This window comes from Macaca mulatta, chromosome 8, assembly GCF_049350105.2.
Source record: "Macaca mulatta isolate MMU2019108-1 chromosome 8, T2T-MMU8v2.0, whole genome shotgun sequence".
Taxonomy (NCBI): Eukaryota; Metazoa; Chordata; class Mammalia; order Primates; family Cercopithecidae; genus Macaca; species Macaca mulatta.
The window spans coordinates 24,300,782-24,317,193 of record NC_133413.1 but is presented as its reverse complement, the minus strand read 5'-3'; the positions used below and the strand labels follow the sequence as shown (position 1 = coordinate 24,317,193).

Below are 16,412 nucleotides of genomic sequence, written 5' to 3'. Positions count from 1 at the left end.
CCACAACTTAGTGGCTGGAAACAACAATAAATAGTTTCTGTTGGTCAGGAATTTGGGAGTGGTGTAGCTCGAGCTTTGACTTGGAAACGCTCATGAGTTTGTGACTCAGTACATCAGCTGCAACTGCAGTGCCCTAAAGCTTTGACTGAGGCTGAACAATCTGCTGGCTCCCAAGGGCAGGATGGAAGAAAAATCACAATATCCTCCTAATAGTTGACTTAATATTGAGCTAACCAAGTTATACTGTAACTATATTGAGAAGAAGAGCTGCAAGTGTGGTTTCATGAAGTAGGGATGGGTACCCAAAAATATTTTAATTAAATCCTCATCTTCCAAAGTAAAAAGTCAATAGCTAAAGTAGCTTTTTAGCGCCTAAAATCCTAACAATCTAGAGGCAGCAATATAAGCATTTATCTTTAGATGTGCAAAGGTAAGTACTAGAAACTCAGCTGAGTTGAAAGTGGTTGTTTCTGGCAAATGAGATTAGGGAGTCCTGGGAGCTAAGGTTTTCCTTAAGAAATCTTGTTGCCTTATTAGACTATTCACCCTATAACTTTGATACTAATAAATAGTTTAGATTAACAAAAGGAAGCCATAAAAGTCAGTAAATACAGATGAATAGTTGCAAGTTGATGGAGTGGAGGAAGCAGGTCATCCTCACTTTGATACCAGAAGAAGAAATCACAAAAGAAAAGGCAGATTTAATAGATTTGATTTCATACTCATCAAAAACTTATGTACCTTAAACACAAACATGTACAGAAGTGAAAGGCAAACACTGATCCGGGGAAAAAAGTCCTGATATACAAACCAAAGGGTGGTTAGTAAAATGTAAACTGTTTCAATCTTTTCAAAAACGTTAAATGTTTCAATCTGTCTCTAGGGCAGTTTGTTATATACCGAATTGATCCTGTATGACTCTTGGTGCATGACTCTTGGTGCACACCAAGATTTAGCTATTAGAGTTTTTGTTCATAACAGAAGAAAAATTTGAAACAGTTGAAATGACCAGCAGTAAGTGATGAGGTTACAGAAATAAAACAAGCGGTACACTTCCATTGTGTAACTGAACCACGCATTTTACTTCTGTAGCTCTTAAAAATCAGGAGACTGAAAATAATATATTCTCGTAAAACCATTCGTGATATATATTTCTTTCACTTTTTAATTTAAAACTTACATAAATATTTACATATACACATGCACACATATGTACACACTGTGATTCAGGGTATTACTGTTAATGTTTTCCTTTGGGGTTGTGTGTGCGTGAGTGTGTGCGTGCATTTTTTCCTTTGAGTTTTTCTGTGTCTTCCAAGTTTTTAACACTGATCAGGTGCTATTTTTGTAGTCAAGAAAAAAAACAGGGTTTTTTTGGCTTATTTGAAAAAAAATGTGGAAAGTGCAAAGAAGAAAACAGTAATCATATTCTCACCACCCAGAATTAGCCACTACCAACATTTGGCATATTTGCTTCGGTTTTTCTTTCTGTAAATTTAAAAAATATAAATAACAACACTAAAACATTAACCTTGGCCATATTTTAGATCTGAAATCATGGCTGGGTTTTTCTCCCTCTTCTTTTCCTCCCTTATCCCCCCCACCCACCCCATCCCCTTTTATTTCTCAAGTTTTCTGCAATGAGCATGTTTTTCTATAATAATTGTTTTAAAGTTACTGTTTCTCATGTGAATACTTTTTGAGGAGATGAACTGTAATTAACTGTGAAGGGTAGAATTTTTTAAATGCCAAATAAGTCTTAGACATTTAGAAGAAGGCAAGAAGTTTTCCTGGGAGCAGAGAAAGCATTCCATATAGGTGGGGTAGCCATTTGTCCTGCTTGCCCTGGGCAGTCCAAGTTGTTCTGATGATGTGTACTCCAAAATGTCCCAGTTTGAGACAGGAAATTATAAGGAGTCTAGATTTGGGGGATTAATGAACAACCACTTGGCTGAATCATGGCAGTTGTACTGAGTGAATAGGAAAGAAATTAAAAGTAAAGTTGAGACCATATTACAGAAGCCCGTTGAATACTAATGTAAGTTCCTCCACTGATTCTAGGGCTGAGGCAGGAAATGTACAAGATGCACTTGGTACATGTTGTAGTGCCAGAAAGTAAGGAAATACTAAACACACACACGTACATACATACATACATACATACATACATATGTTGATGTGGATATGTCAAAGGGACACAGGCCAACTGAAAGAGCTGCCAGTGGTGAAAGCTGGAACAGTTTGAGCATCAAAATAATGTATTGGATTATAACCCAAAATGTAAGATAAAGATCTATGAGTCCATACTGATATTGAATGGTTGAATAAGTAAGAAATAGGACTCTGCATGATGCCTTCCTCCCAAGGAGTGCAGTAGGGAAAGGGAAAAGGGGGAGTAACTTCACAGTAGGAGGCTGGGAAAGATGACCGTGATCAGCCTGGTGATCAAGGTTCGCATCAGCAGGGTAAGGCATGTTGACATCGTGGACCCTGGGCATGTTGTAGTGAGGATGACTCTTCCGCTCTGTGATCTTCTACCCCGAAAGCCGTAACTCCAGTCTAGTCAGGAGAAAAGCATCAGACAAATCCAAGTTGGCATTCTATAAATACCTGACCAGCACTTCTTAAAACTGACATGGTCCTCAAAAGCAGGGAGAGATTTAGAAACTGTCACAGCCAAGCAGAGCCTCGGGGCACATAGCGACTGAACGTGACGTGGTGACCTGGGTGGGATGCTGGAACTGAGAAACGACGTGGAGAAAACTGAGGAGGTCTAAAGAAAGGATAGTCTTGACCCTGTTTCTGTTGGTTCACTGATTGTGATCAATGTACCACACCAATATCGGATGTTAATAAAAAGGGAAACTGAGGGTGGGCGACATAGGAATTACGTACTTCCTTCACATTTTTTCTTTAAATCTAAAACTTTTTCAATGTGAAGGATTTTTTTAAGGTGTTCTCATAGGGCTTTTGAGCAGGTGAGTTGAAAAATAATTAGAACAGTATGATAGGTCTCTGTGATCGTCAGTAACTGTGGTGAAAATACAAGGATAGACCTGTTCCGTCTGCTTGGTGTCCATAACCCCTTATTGTGCCAGAGCACCCAGTTCAGCACAAACTTCCTCCCGTTCATTTCCAGACCCTTAAGAACAATGAGCCCCTTGGAATTCCACAGGACTTTAAGACTAGGTATTTTCATTACATACTTATAACAAATTCATATGAAAAGAGTATTGAACTGTGGGTAGCAGAGAGAAAACTGGGCTGGACAGCAGGGGTCCTGGTTGCTTCTTCCTGATTCTCTTGTGAGCCAGCAGAGTGACCCTGGGCTTGTCACTGAACCTCTCTGGATCTGCTTCCTCATCTACAAAAGGAGAGGGTTGAACTGGGGAAAAAATTTCTATGGTAACTTACAGTTCTAAAAATACCATCATACTAAATTAAGGTTTAGAGGGAGGCTGTAGCACCACAAATAATGGAATCTACGTTTCTGATTTCTTGGTCCCTTGTCTACAGTACTAAACTCCAAGAATCGTTTTGAAGACCACTCTGAGACTTCTTTAGAATTCCCATCCTACTCCCCATATTCTTGGAGTGGAGATTCAGTTTAGAATTCCAGTTTTAGATGAGCTGAAGGGATTCCAACTCCTTTGTTTCATAGTTTAAGAAACTGGGCTCCAGGCCGGGCGTGGTGGCTCAAGCCTGTAATCCCAGCACTTTGGGAGGCCGAGACGGGCGGATCACGAGGTCAGGAGATCGAGACCATCCTGGCTAACACGGTGAAACCCCGTCTCTATTAAGAAATACAAAAAACTAGCCGGGCGAGGTGGCGGGTGCCTGTAGTCCCAGCTACTCGGGAGGCTGAGGCCGGAGAATGGCGTAAACCCGGGAGGCGGAGCTTGCAGTGAGCTGAGATCCGGCCACTGCACTCCAGCCTGGATGACAGAGCGAGACTCCGTCTCAAAAAAAAAAAAAAAAAAAAAAGAAACTGGGCTCCAGAGAGATTGAGATTTGTTCAAATCACAAAATGAGTCGGAGGCAGAGGGCAGGTTTTCTGATATCAGGTCTAGAGCGCTTTCACCTGCAGCATGCTTCCCACAGAATACGGGCTGTCTTTTTACAATGCCACCAGGACCTCATTTGCAATGTCTCCAGAGTGGTCCTTGCCACCAGGACCTCATTTGCACTGTCTCCAGAATGGTCCTTGAGGGCAATTGCTCGCTGTCCAAAAACGATCATGTCTGTCAGCTCTAATCCCTGAGAATGGGAAAAGTAACCAGGGTGCAGGGAAGGGACCCATCTCCCTGTGAACCTTTCCTCTTTAGGTCTGAGAAGGGAAACAATTTCATTTTGTCTTTCCCTTTCATTTCTAGACCTTACCTTTCCTCCCTGGTTATTATGTAGCCAGAAATTATTTGTTTACAGAAGATGCGAATCAGCCAGCCCCTAAAGGGTTAACACTCCCAAATTATGGGGCTGGGTTAACAATAAACAGGATGTCCTCCAGAAATTAAATTTAAACCGCTGTGACTCAGGCTGGCCCATCCCCTCCACTGGATCGCTGCTTGGGGTTATTATCGGTAGTTAATTACACTCTTGGGTTTAGCAACAGTGTGTTGGTCAGTTTGGGCCAAAGGAAAGCAGGCTCAGGGAGAAGGGGTTGTGGAGGGAAGGGTGGGTCCTGGGCCTTGTGGAGCGGGTCTGGTGCATTGTGGAAGCGGGAGGTTTGAATGGAAGAGCCAAAAGGAGAGGGATGAGCATGGCTGGCTGAGAGCCCTCTGCCGGAGCTGATCCCAGGGGTTCTTGACTCACTTCCTACCTGGGGTTGAGAGCCTACCCTTTCCATAGCCACTGGGATGCACTTTCTAGCCTGGCTGCTTTTCTTCCTGGAATCAGAGAATCATAGAATGCTCAGTGCCTCAAGGAAGCTCCTAAATTACCTACTTTAATCTATTCATTTTATGGAGCAGGAAATGGAGTCCCAGTGCCCAGTGCAGCTGTCACCTGCCGAAGGGCAGCCTGCTCAGTGGAAGCAGAGGCCAGGCTAATGCTCAGGTTGAGACTCCTAGACCCATGATCCTCCTTCTGCTGTGCCATGCTGTAAAGTAGGGAATCTGAGGTGCAGCTCTTCATAGCAAGTCCAAGGCAGACTTGGGCTGGATTTCAGATTCTTTTCCAAGCTAGCAGCTTTTTGATTTTATGAGTTTTCCCAGGGAAATAATCCAGCCTGGCCAATCATTAATGCCTCTGTTATTTATTACCTCTCCCCAGCCTCCCAAGAAGATTTGCAGATCCACAGTTTGCCTCTCTATAGAGAAGCAGTGAAGGATCTAATATAGACCATAGTGGTTCGTGATTTCAAGGATAGCTATTATAGTGAGTCTGCAGTGAGTCTGTAATTTCTGAGTTTGCAACTCCTCAAGACACAAGGTCTTATTGTTATTCACAGGGTGTCTCCCCTTTCCTGCCCTTCTCACCTTTCCTTTCCTTTCCTTTCCTTTCCTCCCCCTCCCCTCCTCCTCTTTCTTCCCTCTGTTCCCTTCCTTTATCTCTTTAAGAGACAGGGTCTCCTTCTGTTGCCCAGGCTAGGGTGCAGTGGTATGATCATAATTCATTCCAGCCTCGAACTCCTGGGCTTAAGTGATCCTACTGTTTCAGCCTCTCAAGTGACTGGGACTACAGGCGTGTGCCACCACACCCGGCTGATTTTTGGTGGTGGTGGTGGTGGTGGTTGTTTTGAGATAGGATCTTGCTATATTGCCCAGTCTAGTCTTGAACTCCTGGTTCAAGCAGTCCTCCACCTGGGCCTCCCAAAGTGCTGGGATTACAGGTATGAGCTGCCATACCAAACTGATTTTTTTTTTTTTTTTTTGAGATAGGGTCTTGCTCTGTCGCTTAGGCTAGAGTATAGTGGTGCAATTATAGCTCACTACAGCCTCAAACTCCTTGCCCTCACCTTTTCATTGTCTTTAAATGACAGACTATCAGTAGCAAAGATGTTCTGGGGCAGAACAACCTGCGTCTGACACTGTAGATGGGAGGACCTCTCTCTAACCAAGCCCAGATGCCATGGTTGTATGCCCACCAGGGCACGTGGTCCAAGTAGCAAGTAGCAAGCCATGGCCAGGCTTCCTCACCCTCCTGGAGGAAAGTGGCCTGTACTGTACTGATACTTTCAGCTGCATCCTTCCCCACTTCTTACAATATCCCTCTTTGTCTCTTTCTTTTATAGGATTCCTTTTAAGATTGGGCAGCCCAAGAAACAGATTGTGCCCAAAACAGTGAGTAACTCGATTGTTGTGCTGTGAGATTCCGTTCTGTATCACATGGCCTTTGCATAGAACCAAAGCTTTGAATCAACACATCTTGGGGCTGGGAAGACGGCAACCTGGGCCTTATTCCCGCTTATGCGGATCTAGAACCTCACACAGACTGGGGCTTAGAGGGGCCTCCTGTCCTGGGACATTTCCCCTAGGAAAGGTTAGCCTGGGCTCTTTATCATCCTTGGGCAGGTGGAAGAGGTGGATTACAAAAATGTAGAGAAAGATACTGCTTTAGAACAGTCCACCTCTAGGGACTGGCTTGCGGTCTACACTTTTCCTAAGAGTGTTCCTGAAACAGAGGCCCCCACCAAAGATATTGCCCAGGCGTTTATTTCTGTTACCTCAGCTGCTGAAAAGTCCAGGAAGCTTTTCCCAGTGGCCTCAGCCTGTTTGTCCCAACTTCCAAATGCATTCTTGGCCATGACCCAGTCACTCAGCAGGAAGGGAAGGTTGAATCCTACCCCTCTGTAAGCCCACAGTTTTTTTTTTTTTTTTTGAGACGGAGTCTCGCTCTGTCGCCCAGGCTGGAGTGCAGTGGCGGGATCTCAGTTCACTGCAAGCTCCGCCTCCTGGGTTCACGCCATTCTCCTGCCTCAGCCTACCAAGTAGCTGGGACTACAGGCGCCTGCCACCTCGTCTGGCTGGTTTTTTGTATTTTTTTAGTAGAGACGGGGTTTCACTGTGTTAGCCAGGATGGTCTCGATCTTCTGACCTCGTGATCCGCCCGTCTCAGCCTCCCAAAGTGCTGGGATTACAGGCTTGAGCCACCGCGCCCGGCCAAGCCCACAGTTTTTATCCCTAGAATGTTCTTATCTCCAGAATGGGAAAGGAAGAGAATCATAGATTCTTAGGAAGTTAGAGCTGGAAGCTCGTAGAGATCATCTAGTCCAACCTCCTGATTTTTCTTGATGAAGAAAATGAGGCCCGTGGAAAGTTGCAGCGACTTTCTCAAGTTATGAAAACCCCACACTGGCAAAGCTGGAGTTAGAACTCAGGCGTCAGCCCCTGGCCGATACTCTTTCCATTGCCTGGTGCTTGCCTAGGCTGTGAGGCCCTCCCATTGTTTTGGAATCCCAGTGCAAAATAGCCTTTTCAACCTCCTGACCCACAAATCTGAGTGGGTCTCTTGGTTTTAATATGGGAGACCACAACTGTAGAGCCTCTCTGATGTGACAGCTACAGAAAGTCCAGTGCTGTGCTGGTGGCAGAGGCCCTCGTCTGTCATCCCAGCCCCTGATAGTTCTTGTCTTACTAGCTTCTCCCCTCCTTGGCAGAGCTCTCAAAAGCATAGGAAAGAGATTGCTTCAGTCTGGTGAGAAGTTTGGCACACATCTGACCAATGGCTCCATCTCTAGCAAATCCATAGTAAGATCACTTGAGAGGAGCAGGCCCAAGTTAAAAGCACCCTCACAGGGTACAGTGGCTTATGCCTGTAATCCCAACACTTTGGAAGGCCCAGGTGGGGGGATCATTTCAAGAATTTTGAGACCAGCCTGGGCAACAAAGAGAGACCCCAACTCCAAAAAAAATGCACGCCTGTAGTCCCAGCTACTTGGGAGGCTAAAGCAGGAGGATTGCTTGAGCGCAGGAGTTCAAGGCCACAGTGAGCTCTGATTGCACCACTGCACTCCACTCTAGGTAATAGACTGAGACCCTGTCTGTTAAAAAAAAAAAAAAAAGCTGGGGAGGGGGCCCTCTCTGCTTCATGCAGAGGCAGATTGCTGACCAACTCAGCGATGACCTCTCATGCAGAGGCTGACCATCTGTGGAGGCTCTCAGCTGAAGTCCAAAGAATCTGGGTGTGCATATGTTGGGCTCTAGCCGGCTGCAGGAAGTGGGAAGGTGTGGCTTTGAGTCTCCAGAGTTTCATCCATGACAGATCTGAAAGAGAAGTGGTTTCAAGAGGGGTCTTTTATTCTGAATGCTCACTACAAACAAAAACCTTCCCAGCACCCCAATCTTTATCAAAATGAACTTTGTTCTCCACAGAAAGTGTAGGCAAATCAGCTGCTTTGCCAGTGTGTTGGTGGCAAGATCTCTGGCTCCGTTCATCTAAGGAGTGGCAAGGAGTCGCAGTGAGGGCAGATGCACACAGGGCGTCCCTCTTCCCTTTCTCACATCTGTCTTGCTGGAGATGGAATTGTGGTCTCTGATTATGGCACCTGCTCTCTGATAGACTGGGGGTCAGGTAAGGGTTAAAGAAGCCAGGTTTGGGAGGCTGGCGCCCTGGGTCCACATCCTGGCTCTGCCACATGCTGTCTGTGACCTTGGGCAAGTTCCTTAACCTCTGGAGCCTTTGTTTTCTCATTTGTAAAATGAGGATGATGACAGTACCTGTGTCACGGATGTTACTTTGAGGCTCACACAAGGTAATACATTGAAAGCACCTAACACAGTGTCTGGCACAAAATAAGTCCCCAGTTAATATTAACTACATCACAGGAAGCTGGTTGATTTGATCCTCTTTATGAACCATCAGGGACTCAGCCTGTCCCAGGCAGCTAGATTTCCCAATGCAACAAAGTCGGCTAGGCCTTTGATCTCTCACAAGGAATCACAGCTGAGCTACAACTTGGAGTAGTTATTTGCTTCCCTGGCCTATACCCCTCCACTCCCCAGAGGCACTAAAGTAGAAGTAGCAAGACCCTGCCTCTTCAGTCTCGTTCCCCACCCACCACCCCCTCCTGGCCCCCGAAACAGGCCTGGGCTGTGTGGCTGTCTCAGCATCTCTGGCAGCTGCCCTCGGACAGCAGTGACGCACTCTGTTGTTCTTGCCCAGGCACTTTCAGGGAGGGGAGCAGCTGTGGCTGCCTGGGTTATTGGAAGTCATGGAGCCCCTGTCATGGGAAGAAATGCTCATGTTATCTTCAGGGAGTTTCAGGAGGTTTTTGGCTCAGGGCACCCAACTGTCAGGCACAAAGACAGCATTGTGTCCCTACCCTCACTGTTCTCCTGTGCCCAGGTTATTAACACAAATTCCATTATTGTCAAGGCTTTGGCTAGAATGACTTGTTGCTGCTGGGGCTGACCATTAGAACTGAGATGGAGGAACGAAAGCTCCCCCAGTCCCGATCCTCACCTTCCACCCAGTCCCCTCCCACTCCCCAGGTCCCATAAAGTGACTGGAGCATCTTAGCATAGAAAGAAGCCGCCGCACCTTCCTGCATAACCTGGGAAGATGGAAGAGCTCTTCAAAGCTTTGCTCTTCATGTCCCCCTGAAACAAGGGTTACTGTGAGTCTTGCACACAGGGAACATGCACTCCAAGGTTCCTAGCCAGGTGGGTGCTCTGCAAATTTAGGGCGAAGAGAGTCTGGCCACATGCAGCCTCGCCACTGGAGAAGGATTTTCACCTGCCAGGCGACAGGGCCCTTAGCCTCATTAATCCTGCTAGAACACACCTACGGGCAGCCCACTTTCCACCCAGAGCATCCCTTGAAGGAGGGGGCTTCCCAGAGTGCTGAGGATTCTGGGCTTCTCAGACTCCGATCAGATGCACCTCAGCCCTGGGATCAGAGCCCCAGTCCTGCCTGCCAGTTTCCTTTTTCACTTCACCATGAGCATAAGTTTGGGTGGGAACTCAGCCTGTTCATTCACTTAATACTGAGTTCCCACTCTGTGCCAGGGCATGACCTGTGCACTGCCAATAGAGCAGGGAACAGCAAAACCCCTTCCTCCCACCGTGAGCCTTGGAGAATGAATGCAGGGAGTGGCCAAAGGTAGTGTCTGGGGCTTGGTTCTCCCTGCACTAACCTCGCCAGCCTGGCCCAGCTTGCCCTGATCCCCTGACGGTCCATGCACATGTGTTTATACTTGCATTGTTGACTGGGGTCCAATTGCCTTTGGCAAAGGCATCAAGCATTCAAAGATGTTCAGATCTTTTCTGTCTGGCTCTTTTCCTCAGAATGAGGCTCCAGTGTGTCCCTTTGGTCCCTTAGCCATTATCTGAGAGGCTAGAATTCTGGCAGTGTCCCCGTGCATCTTTCCCCAGTGAAGGAGAGAGCTCTCGGACCAGTGAGGTAGAGAAGCAACCCACCCCGGCCGCTGGAAGCAGGGAGGTGAAATGTGTCCGAACTCCTCTCAGGCTGTCAGATGGCCTTGAGCGGCACCAAGTAGAAAACGCACTCCTGCCCCCAACCTGCTCCTCGGCTTCATTGTGAGACCTTGAGTTCCTCAGCTTCCAGAATGATCCAACCTAGCTGAAAACCTGAAGTCCCTCCCGATACAAGTCCAGACAGTCCCCAGCCAGGGAGACCAGGTGTTCTCTGACATCCCACACACATCGGCACACTTGGGGGATTGCAAAAGAGAGGAAGGGAGCCAAAGGCTGGGGCCCCAGGGTACAGCTGACACTCGGCACCCCTCCCAAAGAGCACCCCCTGTGTGTTCTGGATCTCTAGAAGAGTTTGGTTTGGGCCAAGTAGTGCTTAGTTTTAATTTTCTCTTTCTGGAAATAAATACTTTTAGTAAGTAAAGATGCTGCTCAGCTATCATATCCTGCAAAGTTAGAAGAAAGATGTGGGCCAGGTGCGGTGGCTCATGCCTGTAATCCCAGCACTTTGGGAGGCCAAGGCAGGCAGATCACTCGAGGCCAGGAGTTCAAGACCAGCCCAGGTAACATGGTGACCCCATCTCTACCAAAAAAAAAAAATTCAAAAATTAGCTGGGTGTGGTGGCTCACTCCTATAGTCCCAGCTACTCAGGAGGCTGAGGCATGAGAATTGCTTAGGCCTGGGAGGCAGAGGTTGCAGTGAGCAGAGGTTGTGTCACCGTACTCCAGTCTGAATGACAGAGTGAGACTCTGTCTCAAAAAAAAAAAAAAAGGATGTGTCTAGCAGGCTGGGCACAGTGGCTCACACCTGTAATCCCAGCACTTTGAGACACTGAGGCACGGGGGATGATCACCTGAAGTCAGAAGTTCGAGGCCAGCCTGACCAACATAGTGAAACCCCGTCTCTACTAAAAACACAAAGATTAGCCGGGCATGGTGGCGCATGCCTGTAATCCCAGCTACTTGGGAGGCTGAGGCAGGAGAATCACTTGAACCCGGGCGGCAGAGGCTGCGGTGAGCTGAGATCGCACTATTGCACTCCAACCTGGGTGACAAGAGCGGAACTCCGTCTCAAAAAAATAAAAAAATTTAAAAAATGTGTATCTAGTAAAGGGAGCCAGGGCACTGTCACAGCACCCAAGCATGGGGCTCCACCCTTAGCCAACATCAGAGTTTCCCTGGCTGCCGGTTTCCTGTGTACTTGGAGCAGCTTCTCCTCTCTGCGAACAGGTTTATAGCCCAGCCTTCAGCCCCAGATTGCTCTGGTCTTCCCAACACCCCAGTGAGCAGGAGAAAAACACAGAAACTAACATTTAGTGAGCACTGCCGTGGGCCAGGCGCCTTGCAGTCTGTTCTGCACGCGCTGCCTCTTAATCCTCAAAAGGAACCACTCAGGTAGATATTATTTTCAGCTATTTCCTTGTAAACCACCTAAAGTTGGCTGGGTGAGGTGGCTTACACCTGTAATCCCAGCACTTTGGGAGGCCAGTGCAAGAGAATCACTTGAGGCCAGAAGTTCAAGACCAGCCTAGGCAACATAGCAAAATCCCGTCTCCACAAAAATTTTTCAAAAATTAGCCAGGCATAATGGCATATGCCTATAGTCCCAGCTATGCAGGAGGCTGAGACAGGAGTACTGCTTGAGCCTAGAAGGTCAAGGCTGCAGTGAGCCATGATGCCACCACTGCATTCCAGCCTGGGCAACAGAGCAAAACTCTGTCTCAAAAAAAAAAAAAAATTGTTCAGTACTGTCAAGGCTCCACAGCTAGTATCAGAGTTCATATCTTAACCTGTCTCTGCTCATGCCTCTAAACTGCATTCTTCTAGCCCTGCTCCAGAAAACTAGGCTGACACCAGAGTACAGACTTTCAAGGGCCCCGGCAAGGCTCCTTCACACCAAAGCAAATTTCCCACCTGCAGTCACACCATGAGCCTTTTCGTTCCTTTAGCTAAGACTTTGGTTCCTGCAAACTTGCAAATCCCCTGGGACAGGCAGCACTTTAAACGCTCATCAAGCATTTGTGCACTAGTGGGAGTGAATTTTGAATTTTTTTCTTATGAGTAGCTTTTGCTAGATCCTAAGGAAAGTAATGATAAAAATATTGGGTTCCTGGATGGAGAAAGAGTCTGTTGAAAAGAGGAAGAAAGATTGTAGGATGGGAGGCGGGGGCACCAATGGTGGATTTTACATCACAGTTTTATGGAAGATTCTAGATGCTAGGATCATAAAGTAAGGAAAAGAGCATTTTTTCCTGCTTCTGGATTTTACAGTTGAAATGAGGAAGGTAAGCTATCTCTATGCAAGGAGTCTGTTTTCGTGCCTGGAGAGCCAGAGCTAAGCAGACTCTCTAACTCTCTCTGGCCTCATCCCTGCTGTCCAAAAGGCCCATCATAGTCAGCACGTAGATTTGTATCTGGCTGTTGTTTATCTCCACCACCAGGGCCCATGTCTGTTTGAATCACCAGGGTATCCCCAGAACCTGGCAGAATGCATTGCACTTAATAGGTGCTCAATACATGTCCGTAGGAATGAATGTTGTTGAAATTTGAAACAAAAAGACCTGAACCAGGACTCTGGATTCTAGCCTTGCATTGCCACCGGAATGTCCTGCGTCCTTAGGGAAGTTACTCCTGCCTCTGGGCTTCGGGCTCCTCATTTGTAACGTGAATGCTGTTTTGTCATTCCAGGGCTATGTTGAATTAATCTAAATCCAAACGTGGAAGGCTAAGGTTGATGGGCTTAGAATGCTCTCATCAGGTCAGCGTTGCTGGAAGGCAGTGGTGGGAATAGCGCGGCTTTGACCGTTTCTGCAGATACGTACTCCCGGACCCTCAGAGCCCTCAAGGCTCTTGGGGACAGGATTCCCGGGGAGCAGCCAGGAAGACTTCTTTCTTAGGTCAGGGCTTTCATTTATCAGCAAACGCCTTCCAGGAGAATGATGGTTACGAATACAGGCTGTGGAGCCAGGCTGCCTGGGTTCCATTCCCACTGTGCTCAGCCCTACCCCTCATCAATGGGGTGACCTTGGCCAGGGTACATAACCTGGTTCCCAGTGACCTCCTCAGTACTATCGTCTGATAGTCACACCTGCCTTGGAGATGAGTTCAGAGAACTCCATTCCTGTAAAGCACACAGTGAGGGCTCTATGAAAGTGAGTTAGCGGTTTTGACTTCTCAGAGCACGAAGCCTGAAGCTGGCCCCTGACAGCTGCAGCTCTGGCCAGGGAGAGCAGGAAGGACTGGCCTCTAGCTTAGTCTCCTTTGCCTCTCAATGTCGTTTACTTCCCATTCTACGCCCATAAGAGACCAATCATGAGGCTCCGTTTTACAAATAGTGAAGTCTAGGCACCAGAAGAAAGTACTAGACTTTATCTTCCGCAACAAGTGCAACCCCGGGTTCAGAACTCACCCATTTGTTTTCAGTGTTGCTGGCTCTCGAGAGAGTTGATATCCAGTCAGGAGTGGAGAGAGCCTGGCCTGAGTCAGTAGTCATAGTGTCTGTGTTTGATGCATCCCAATCACAAAGCACAAGTGCATGATTGTTCCTGACCCACCCTGAGCCCAGCAGGGGCAGGGGGTCCTGAGTGGAGGGCAGGGTAGGAGGGGAGGTGCCCTGCATGGACCTGGAAACTAGGAAAAGGCAGAGACAGCCCCCAACTCCAGACCCACCCAATCCTCTGCACCCTGCTGCCTCCCTGAATGGAGTCAAGTCATGTTCTGAGCACTGTGACCACCTCCAGCCTGGGGTAAGGAGGGCACGCAGCGAGTGCCTTGCTCCAGGCTGGGAAGAGCAGATCCATGGTCCGCTGGCACCTGCCTGGCTGGCCCCTCTGGGAGGGGAGCCTTCCTCCGTAAATCAAACACTTAATTAACTTGGGAACACGGGAATATCGTGTCAGGAGCGATCTGTCAGTGCTTGTGTGAACCGGACCGTGTTGTTTTCTGCGGACTGGGGCTGGGTGTGGAGAGAGTTTCAGGAGGCTGGAAGGTTTTTTCCACCGTGTTGTCATTTCTCCAATAATTGAGTTATCTCTCTTGTTGCAGGTGGAGAGAGACTTTGAAAGGGAGTATGGAAAACTTCAGCAGTGAGTGTCAACCCCAGAAAGATGAGGTGGGAGGTAGGGAGGGACAAGGGCCCCCTGCCAGGTCTCACTTGTCTGCCTAGTGCCCTTCCCTGGGCTGCCCCTCTGCCCCGTGAGTACCCTGGAAGCTGAGGGCAATTCAGGTCACCAGGCTACCAGAACTGTTCCCCAGCAATGGCCACGCAAGAGTCGTTCACTCGTAGCTTTTGGGTGTGGTGGCACTTCTGTCAGTGGGAAAAGTCCCCACGGAGAAGATCCCCTTCTCCTCCTCCATGGCAGGCCCTCCAGAGCACCTGGACTTCGCTCAGGTAGGGGGAAGGAAGGAGACCCCAAGCAGCCTGTCCCCTGCCTTGCAGGCTGGAAGAGCAGACCCGGAAGCTGCAGAAAGACATGAAGAAGAGCACCGACGCTGACCTGGGTAGGTGACTTTCCACCCGCACCACTGGCTTGGTAAGGTGGGGCAGAGGTGGGCACCCTCCTCCCTCAGGCCTCTAAGGGCTCTGATGTCACTGCACTCAGAGGACATGTGCCCAGTGTCCTGAGAAGCAGCCTGAGGGCAGCCACCCCTCACCAGTCAGATCCCACTTCGCACAGAGCTCACACCGCCCCACTGTGGATGTGGGTGTTGGGGCAAGACTCTCCTGGGACTCCAGTCAGGGCAGTACTGCAGCTGGTGGAAGCTTCTGCCATCAGATGCCTCCACTGCTTCATAATCCTGGCCGGCGGCTCAGGCTGTCCAGAGGGAAAGGGAAGCACGTTCCCTCCTGCAGAAACAAAACTCCCTGTCCTGCTGGGACGGGCGCTCCAGTGGCAACAAGAATGGAAGCTGTTGTGTGTTTAAACAGCTTGGGTTAAAGTGTAAGGCCAAAAATACCCCAGATAATTCTGTCATGACAAAGGGCACTGGGAGGCCCGTGGGAAGTGGGGGCCAGCAGGTGCTGGGAAACAGCCAGGGCCCTTGGGGAGCTTTCTTGGCTGGGGAGTTCTTGTTTGAAACAAGGAGGAACTAGGCCCAGGAGCCTAGAGACAAAGGCAGGTCTGGAATAAAGGAGTGTCCAGAGCCCCTGCCACAGGCCATGTCCCAGGAAGGAAGCGACGAGCAACCGGGAGAGATGGAGACCATTCCTTGAGGTTCTTTCTCCAAGGCCTTGACTTTCCCGCCCCAGAGCAGCAAGCACTTGACCAAAGGTTGATCAATAGCTTCAGCACTCCCTGCACAACTCTGGACAGCCGACTTAGCTCTACCTCAATTCCCTCACCTGAGAAGCACAGGTAGTGCCAGTCCGAGTGGCATAGGTTCATGTTGAAGATAAAGTTGGATGAGCAACGTAAAGCGCCGAGAACAGAGCCTGGCGAGGGTCAGCTCTTGGGGCGTCCGCTCCTGTCATCACTGTCATCGTTGTGGGCAGCAAGGCTCCCTGACTGGGTGGACCTCTGCAGCTCCTTCCCTGGGTCCGTTGGGAGGGCTGTGTCCATATACCACACTGGGACGGGGACCTGAAAGAGACTTGGGTATGGCCAGGACTGCCCACTTCCTCTCACTCAGCAGATACTGACTGAGAACCCACATGTACCAGGCACTCTCAGCACTAGAGACTCAACAGCAAGACAAGTTGGGCGCTTATGTTCTAGGAGGAAGCCCTGCAAGAGGTCCACAAGTGGACTGGTGTTATAATGACATGTCATGGCGTGTTGGGTCAAGAAAAATAAGGAGGTAAAGAGTGACAGGGTCAAGGGAGGCCTTCCTGGGGAAGTGTTCTCTGGGCAGAGTCCTGAAGGAATGAGTAACCCGCACAAGTAGAGCCAAGGGAAGAGGGCCTGAAACACAGACAGCAAGCGCGGAGGCCCAAAGGCCGTGCACACTGACCAGAGATGCAGGAGAGGCAGCAGGAGAGTGGAGAAGCCATCTTCAGTCCCCTCGGCCACTCCAGCTGCTGAATAATGTCCTGTTACGGCT

General features: G+C 48.7%; 1 protein-coding gene across 5 annotated transcripts in view; it reads left to right on the top strand.

Annotated features, from left to right (window-relative positions):
• The window catches only part of BIN3 (bridging integrator 3), a 49,019-nt gene that overhangs the window by 18,374 nt on the left and 14,233 nt on the right, over positions 1-16,412 (top strand). For 2 of the 5 annotated variants that reach the window (XR_013397142.1, XM_015144965.3), the window contains exons 2-4: positions 6,233-6,281; positions 14,418-14,458; positions 14,812-14,873. Coding sequence is in view for 4 of the 5 variants with exons in the window: in XM_015144965.3 (XP_015000451.2) it covers positions 6,233-6,281; positions 14,418-14,458; positions 14,812-14,873 (152 nt within the window). In the remaining variant the exon portion in view is untranslated. Of the gene's footprint in view, positions 1-6,232; positions 6,282-14,417; positions 14,485-14,811; positions 14,874-16,412 lie in introns of all 5 variants that reach the window. The other 3 variants (XM_028852458.2, XM_077943218.1, XM_077943219.1) reach the window with 3 other exon arrangements.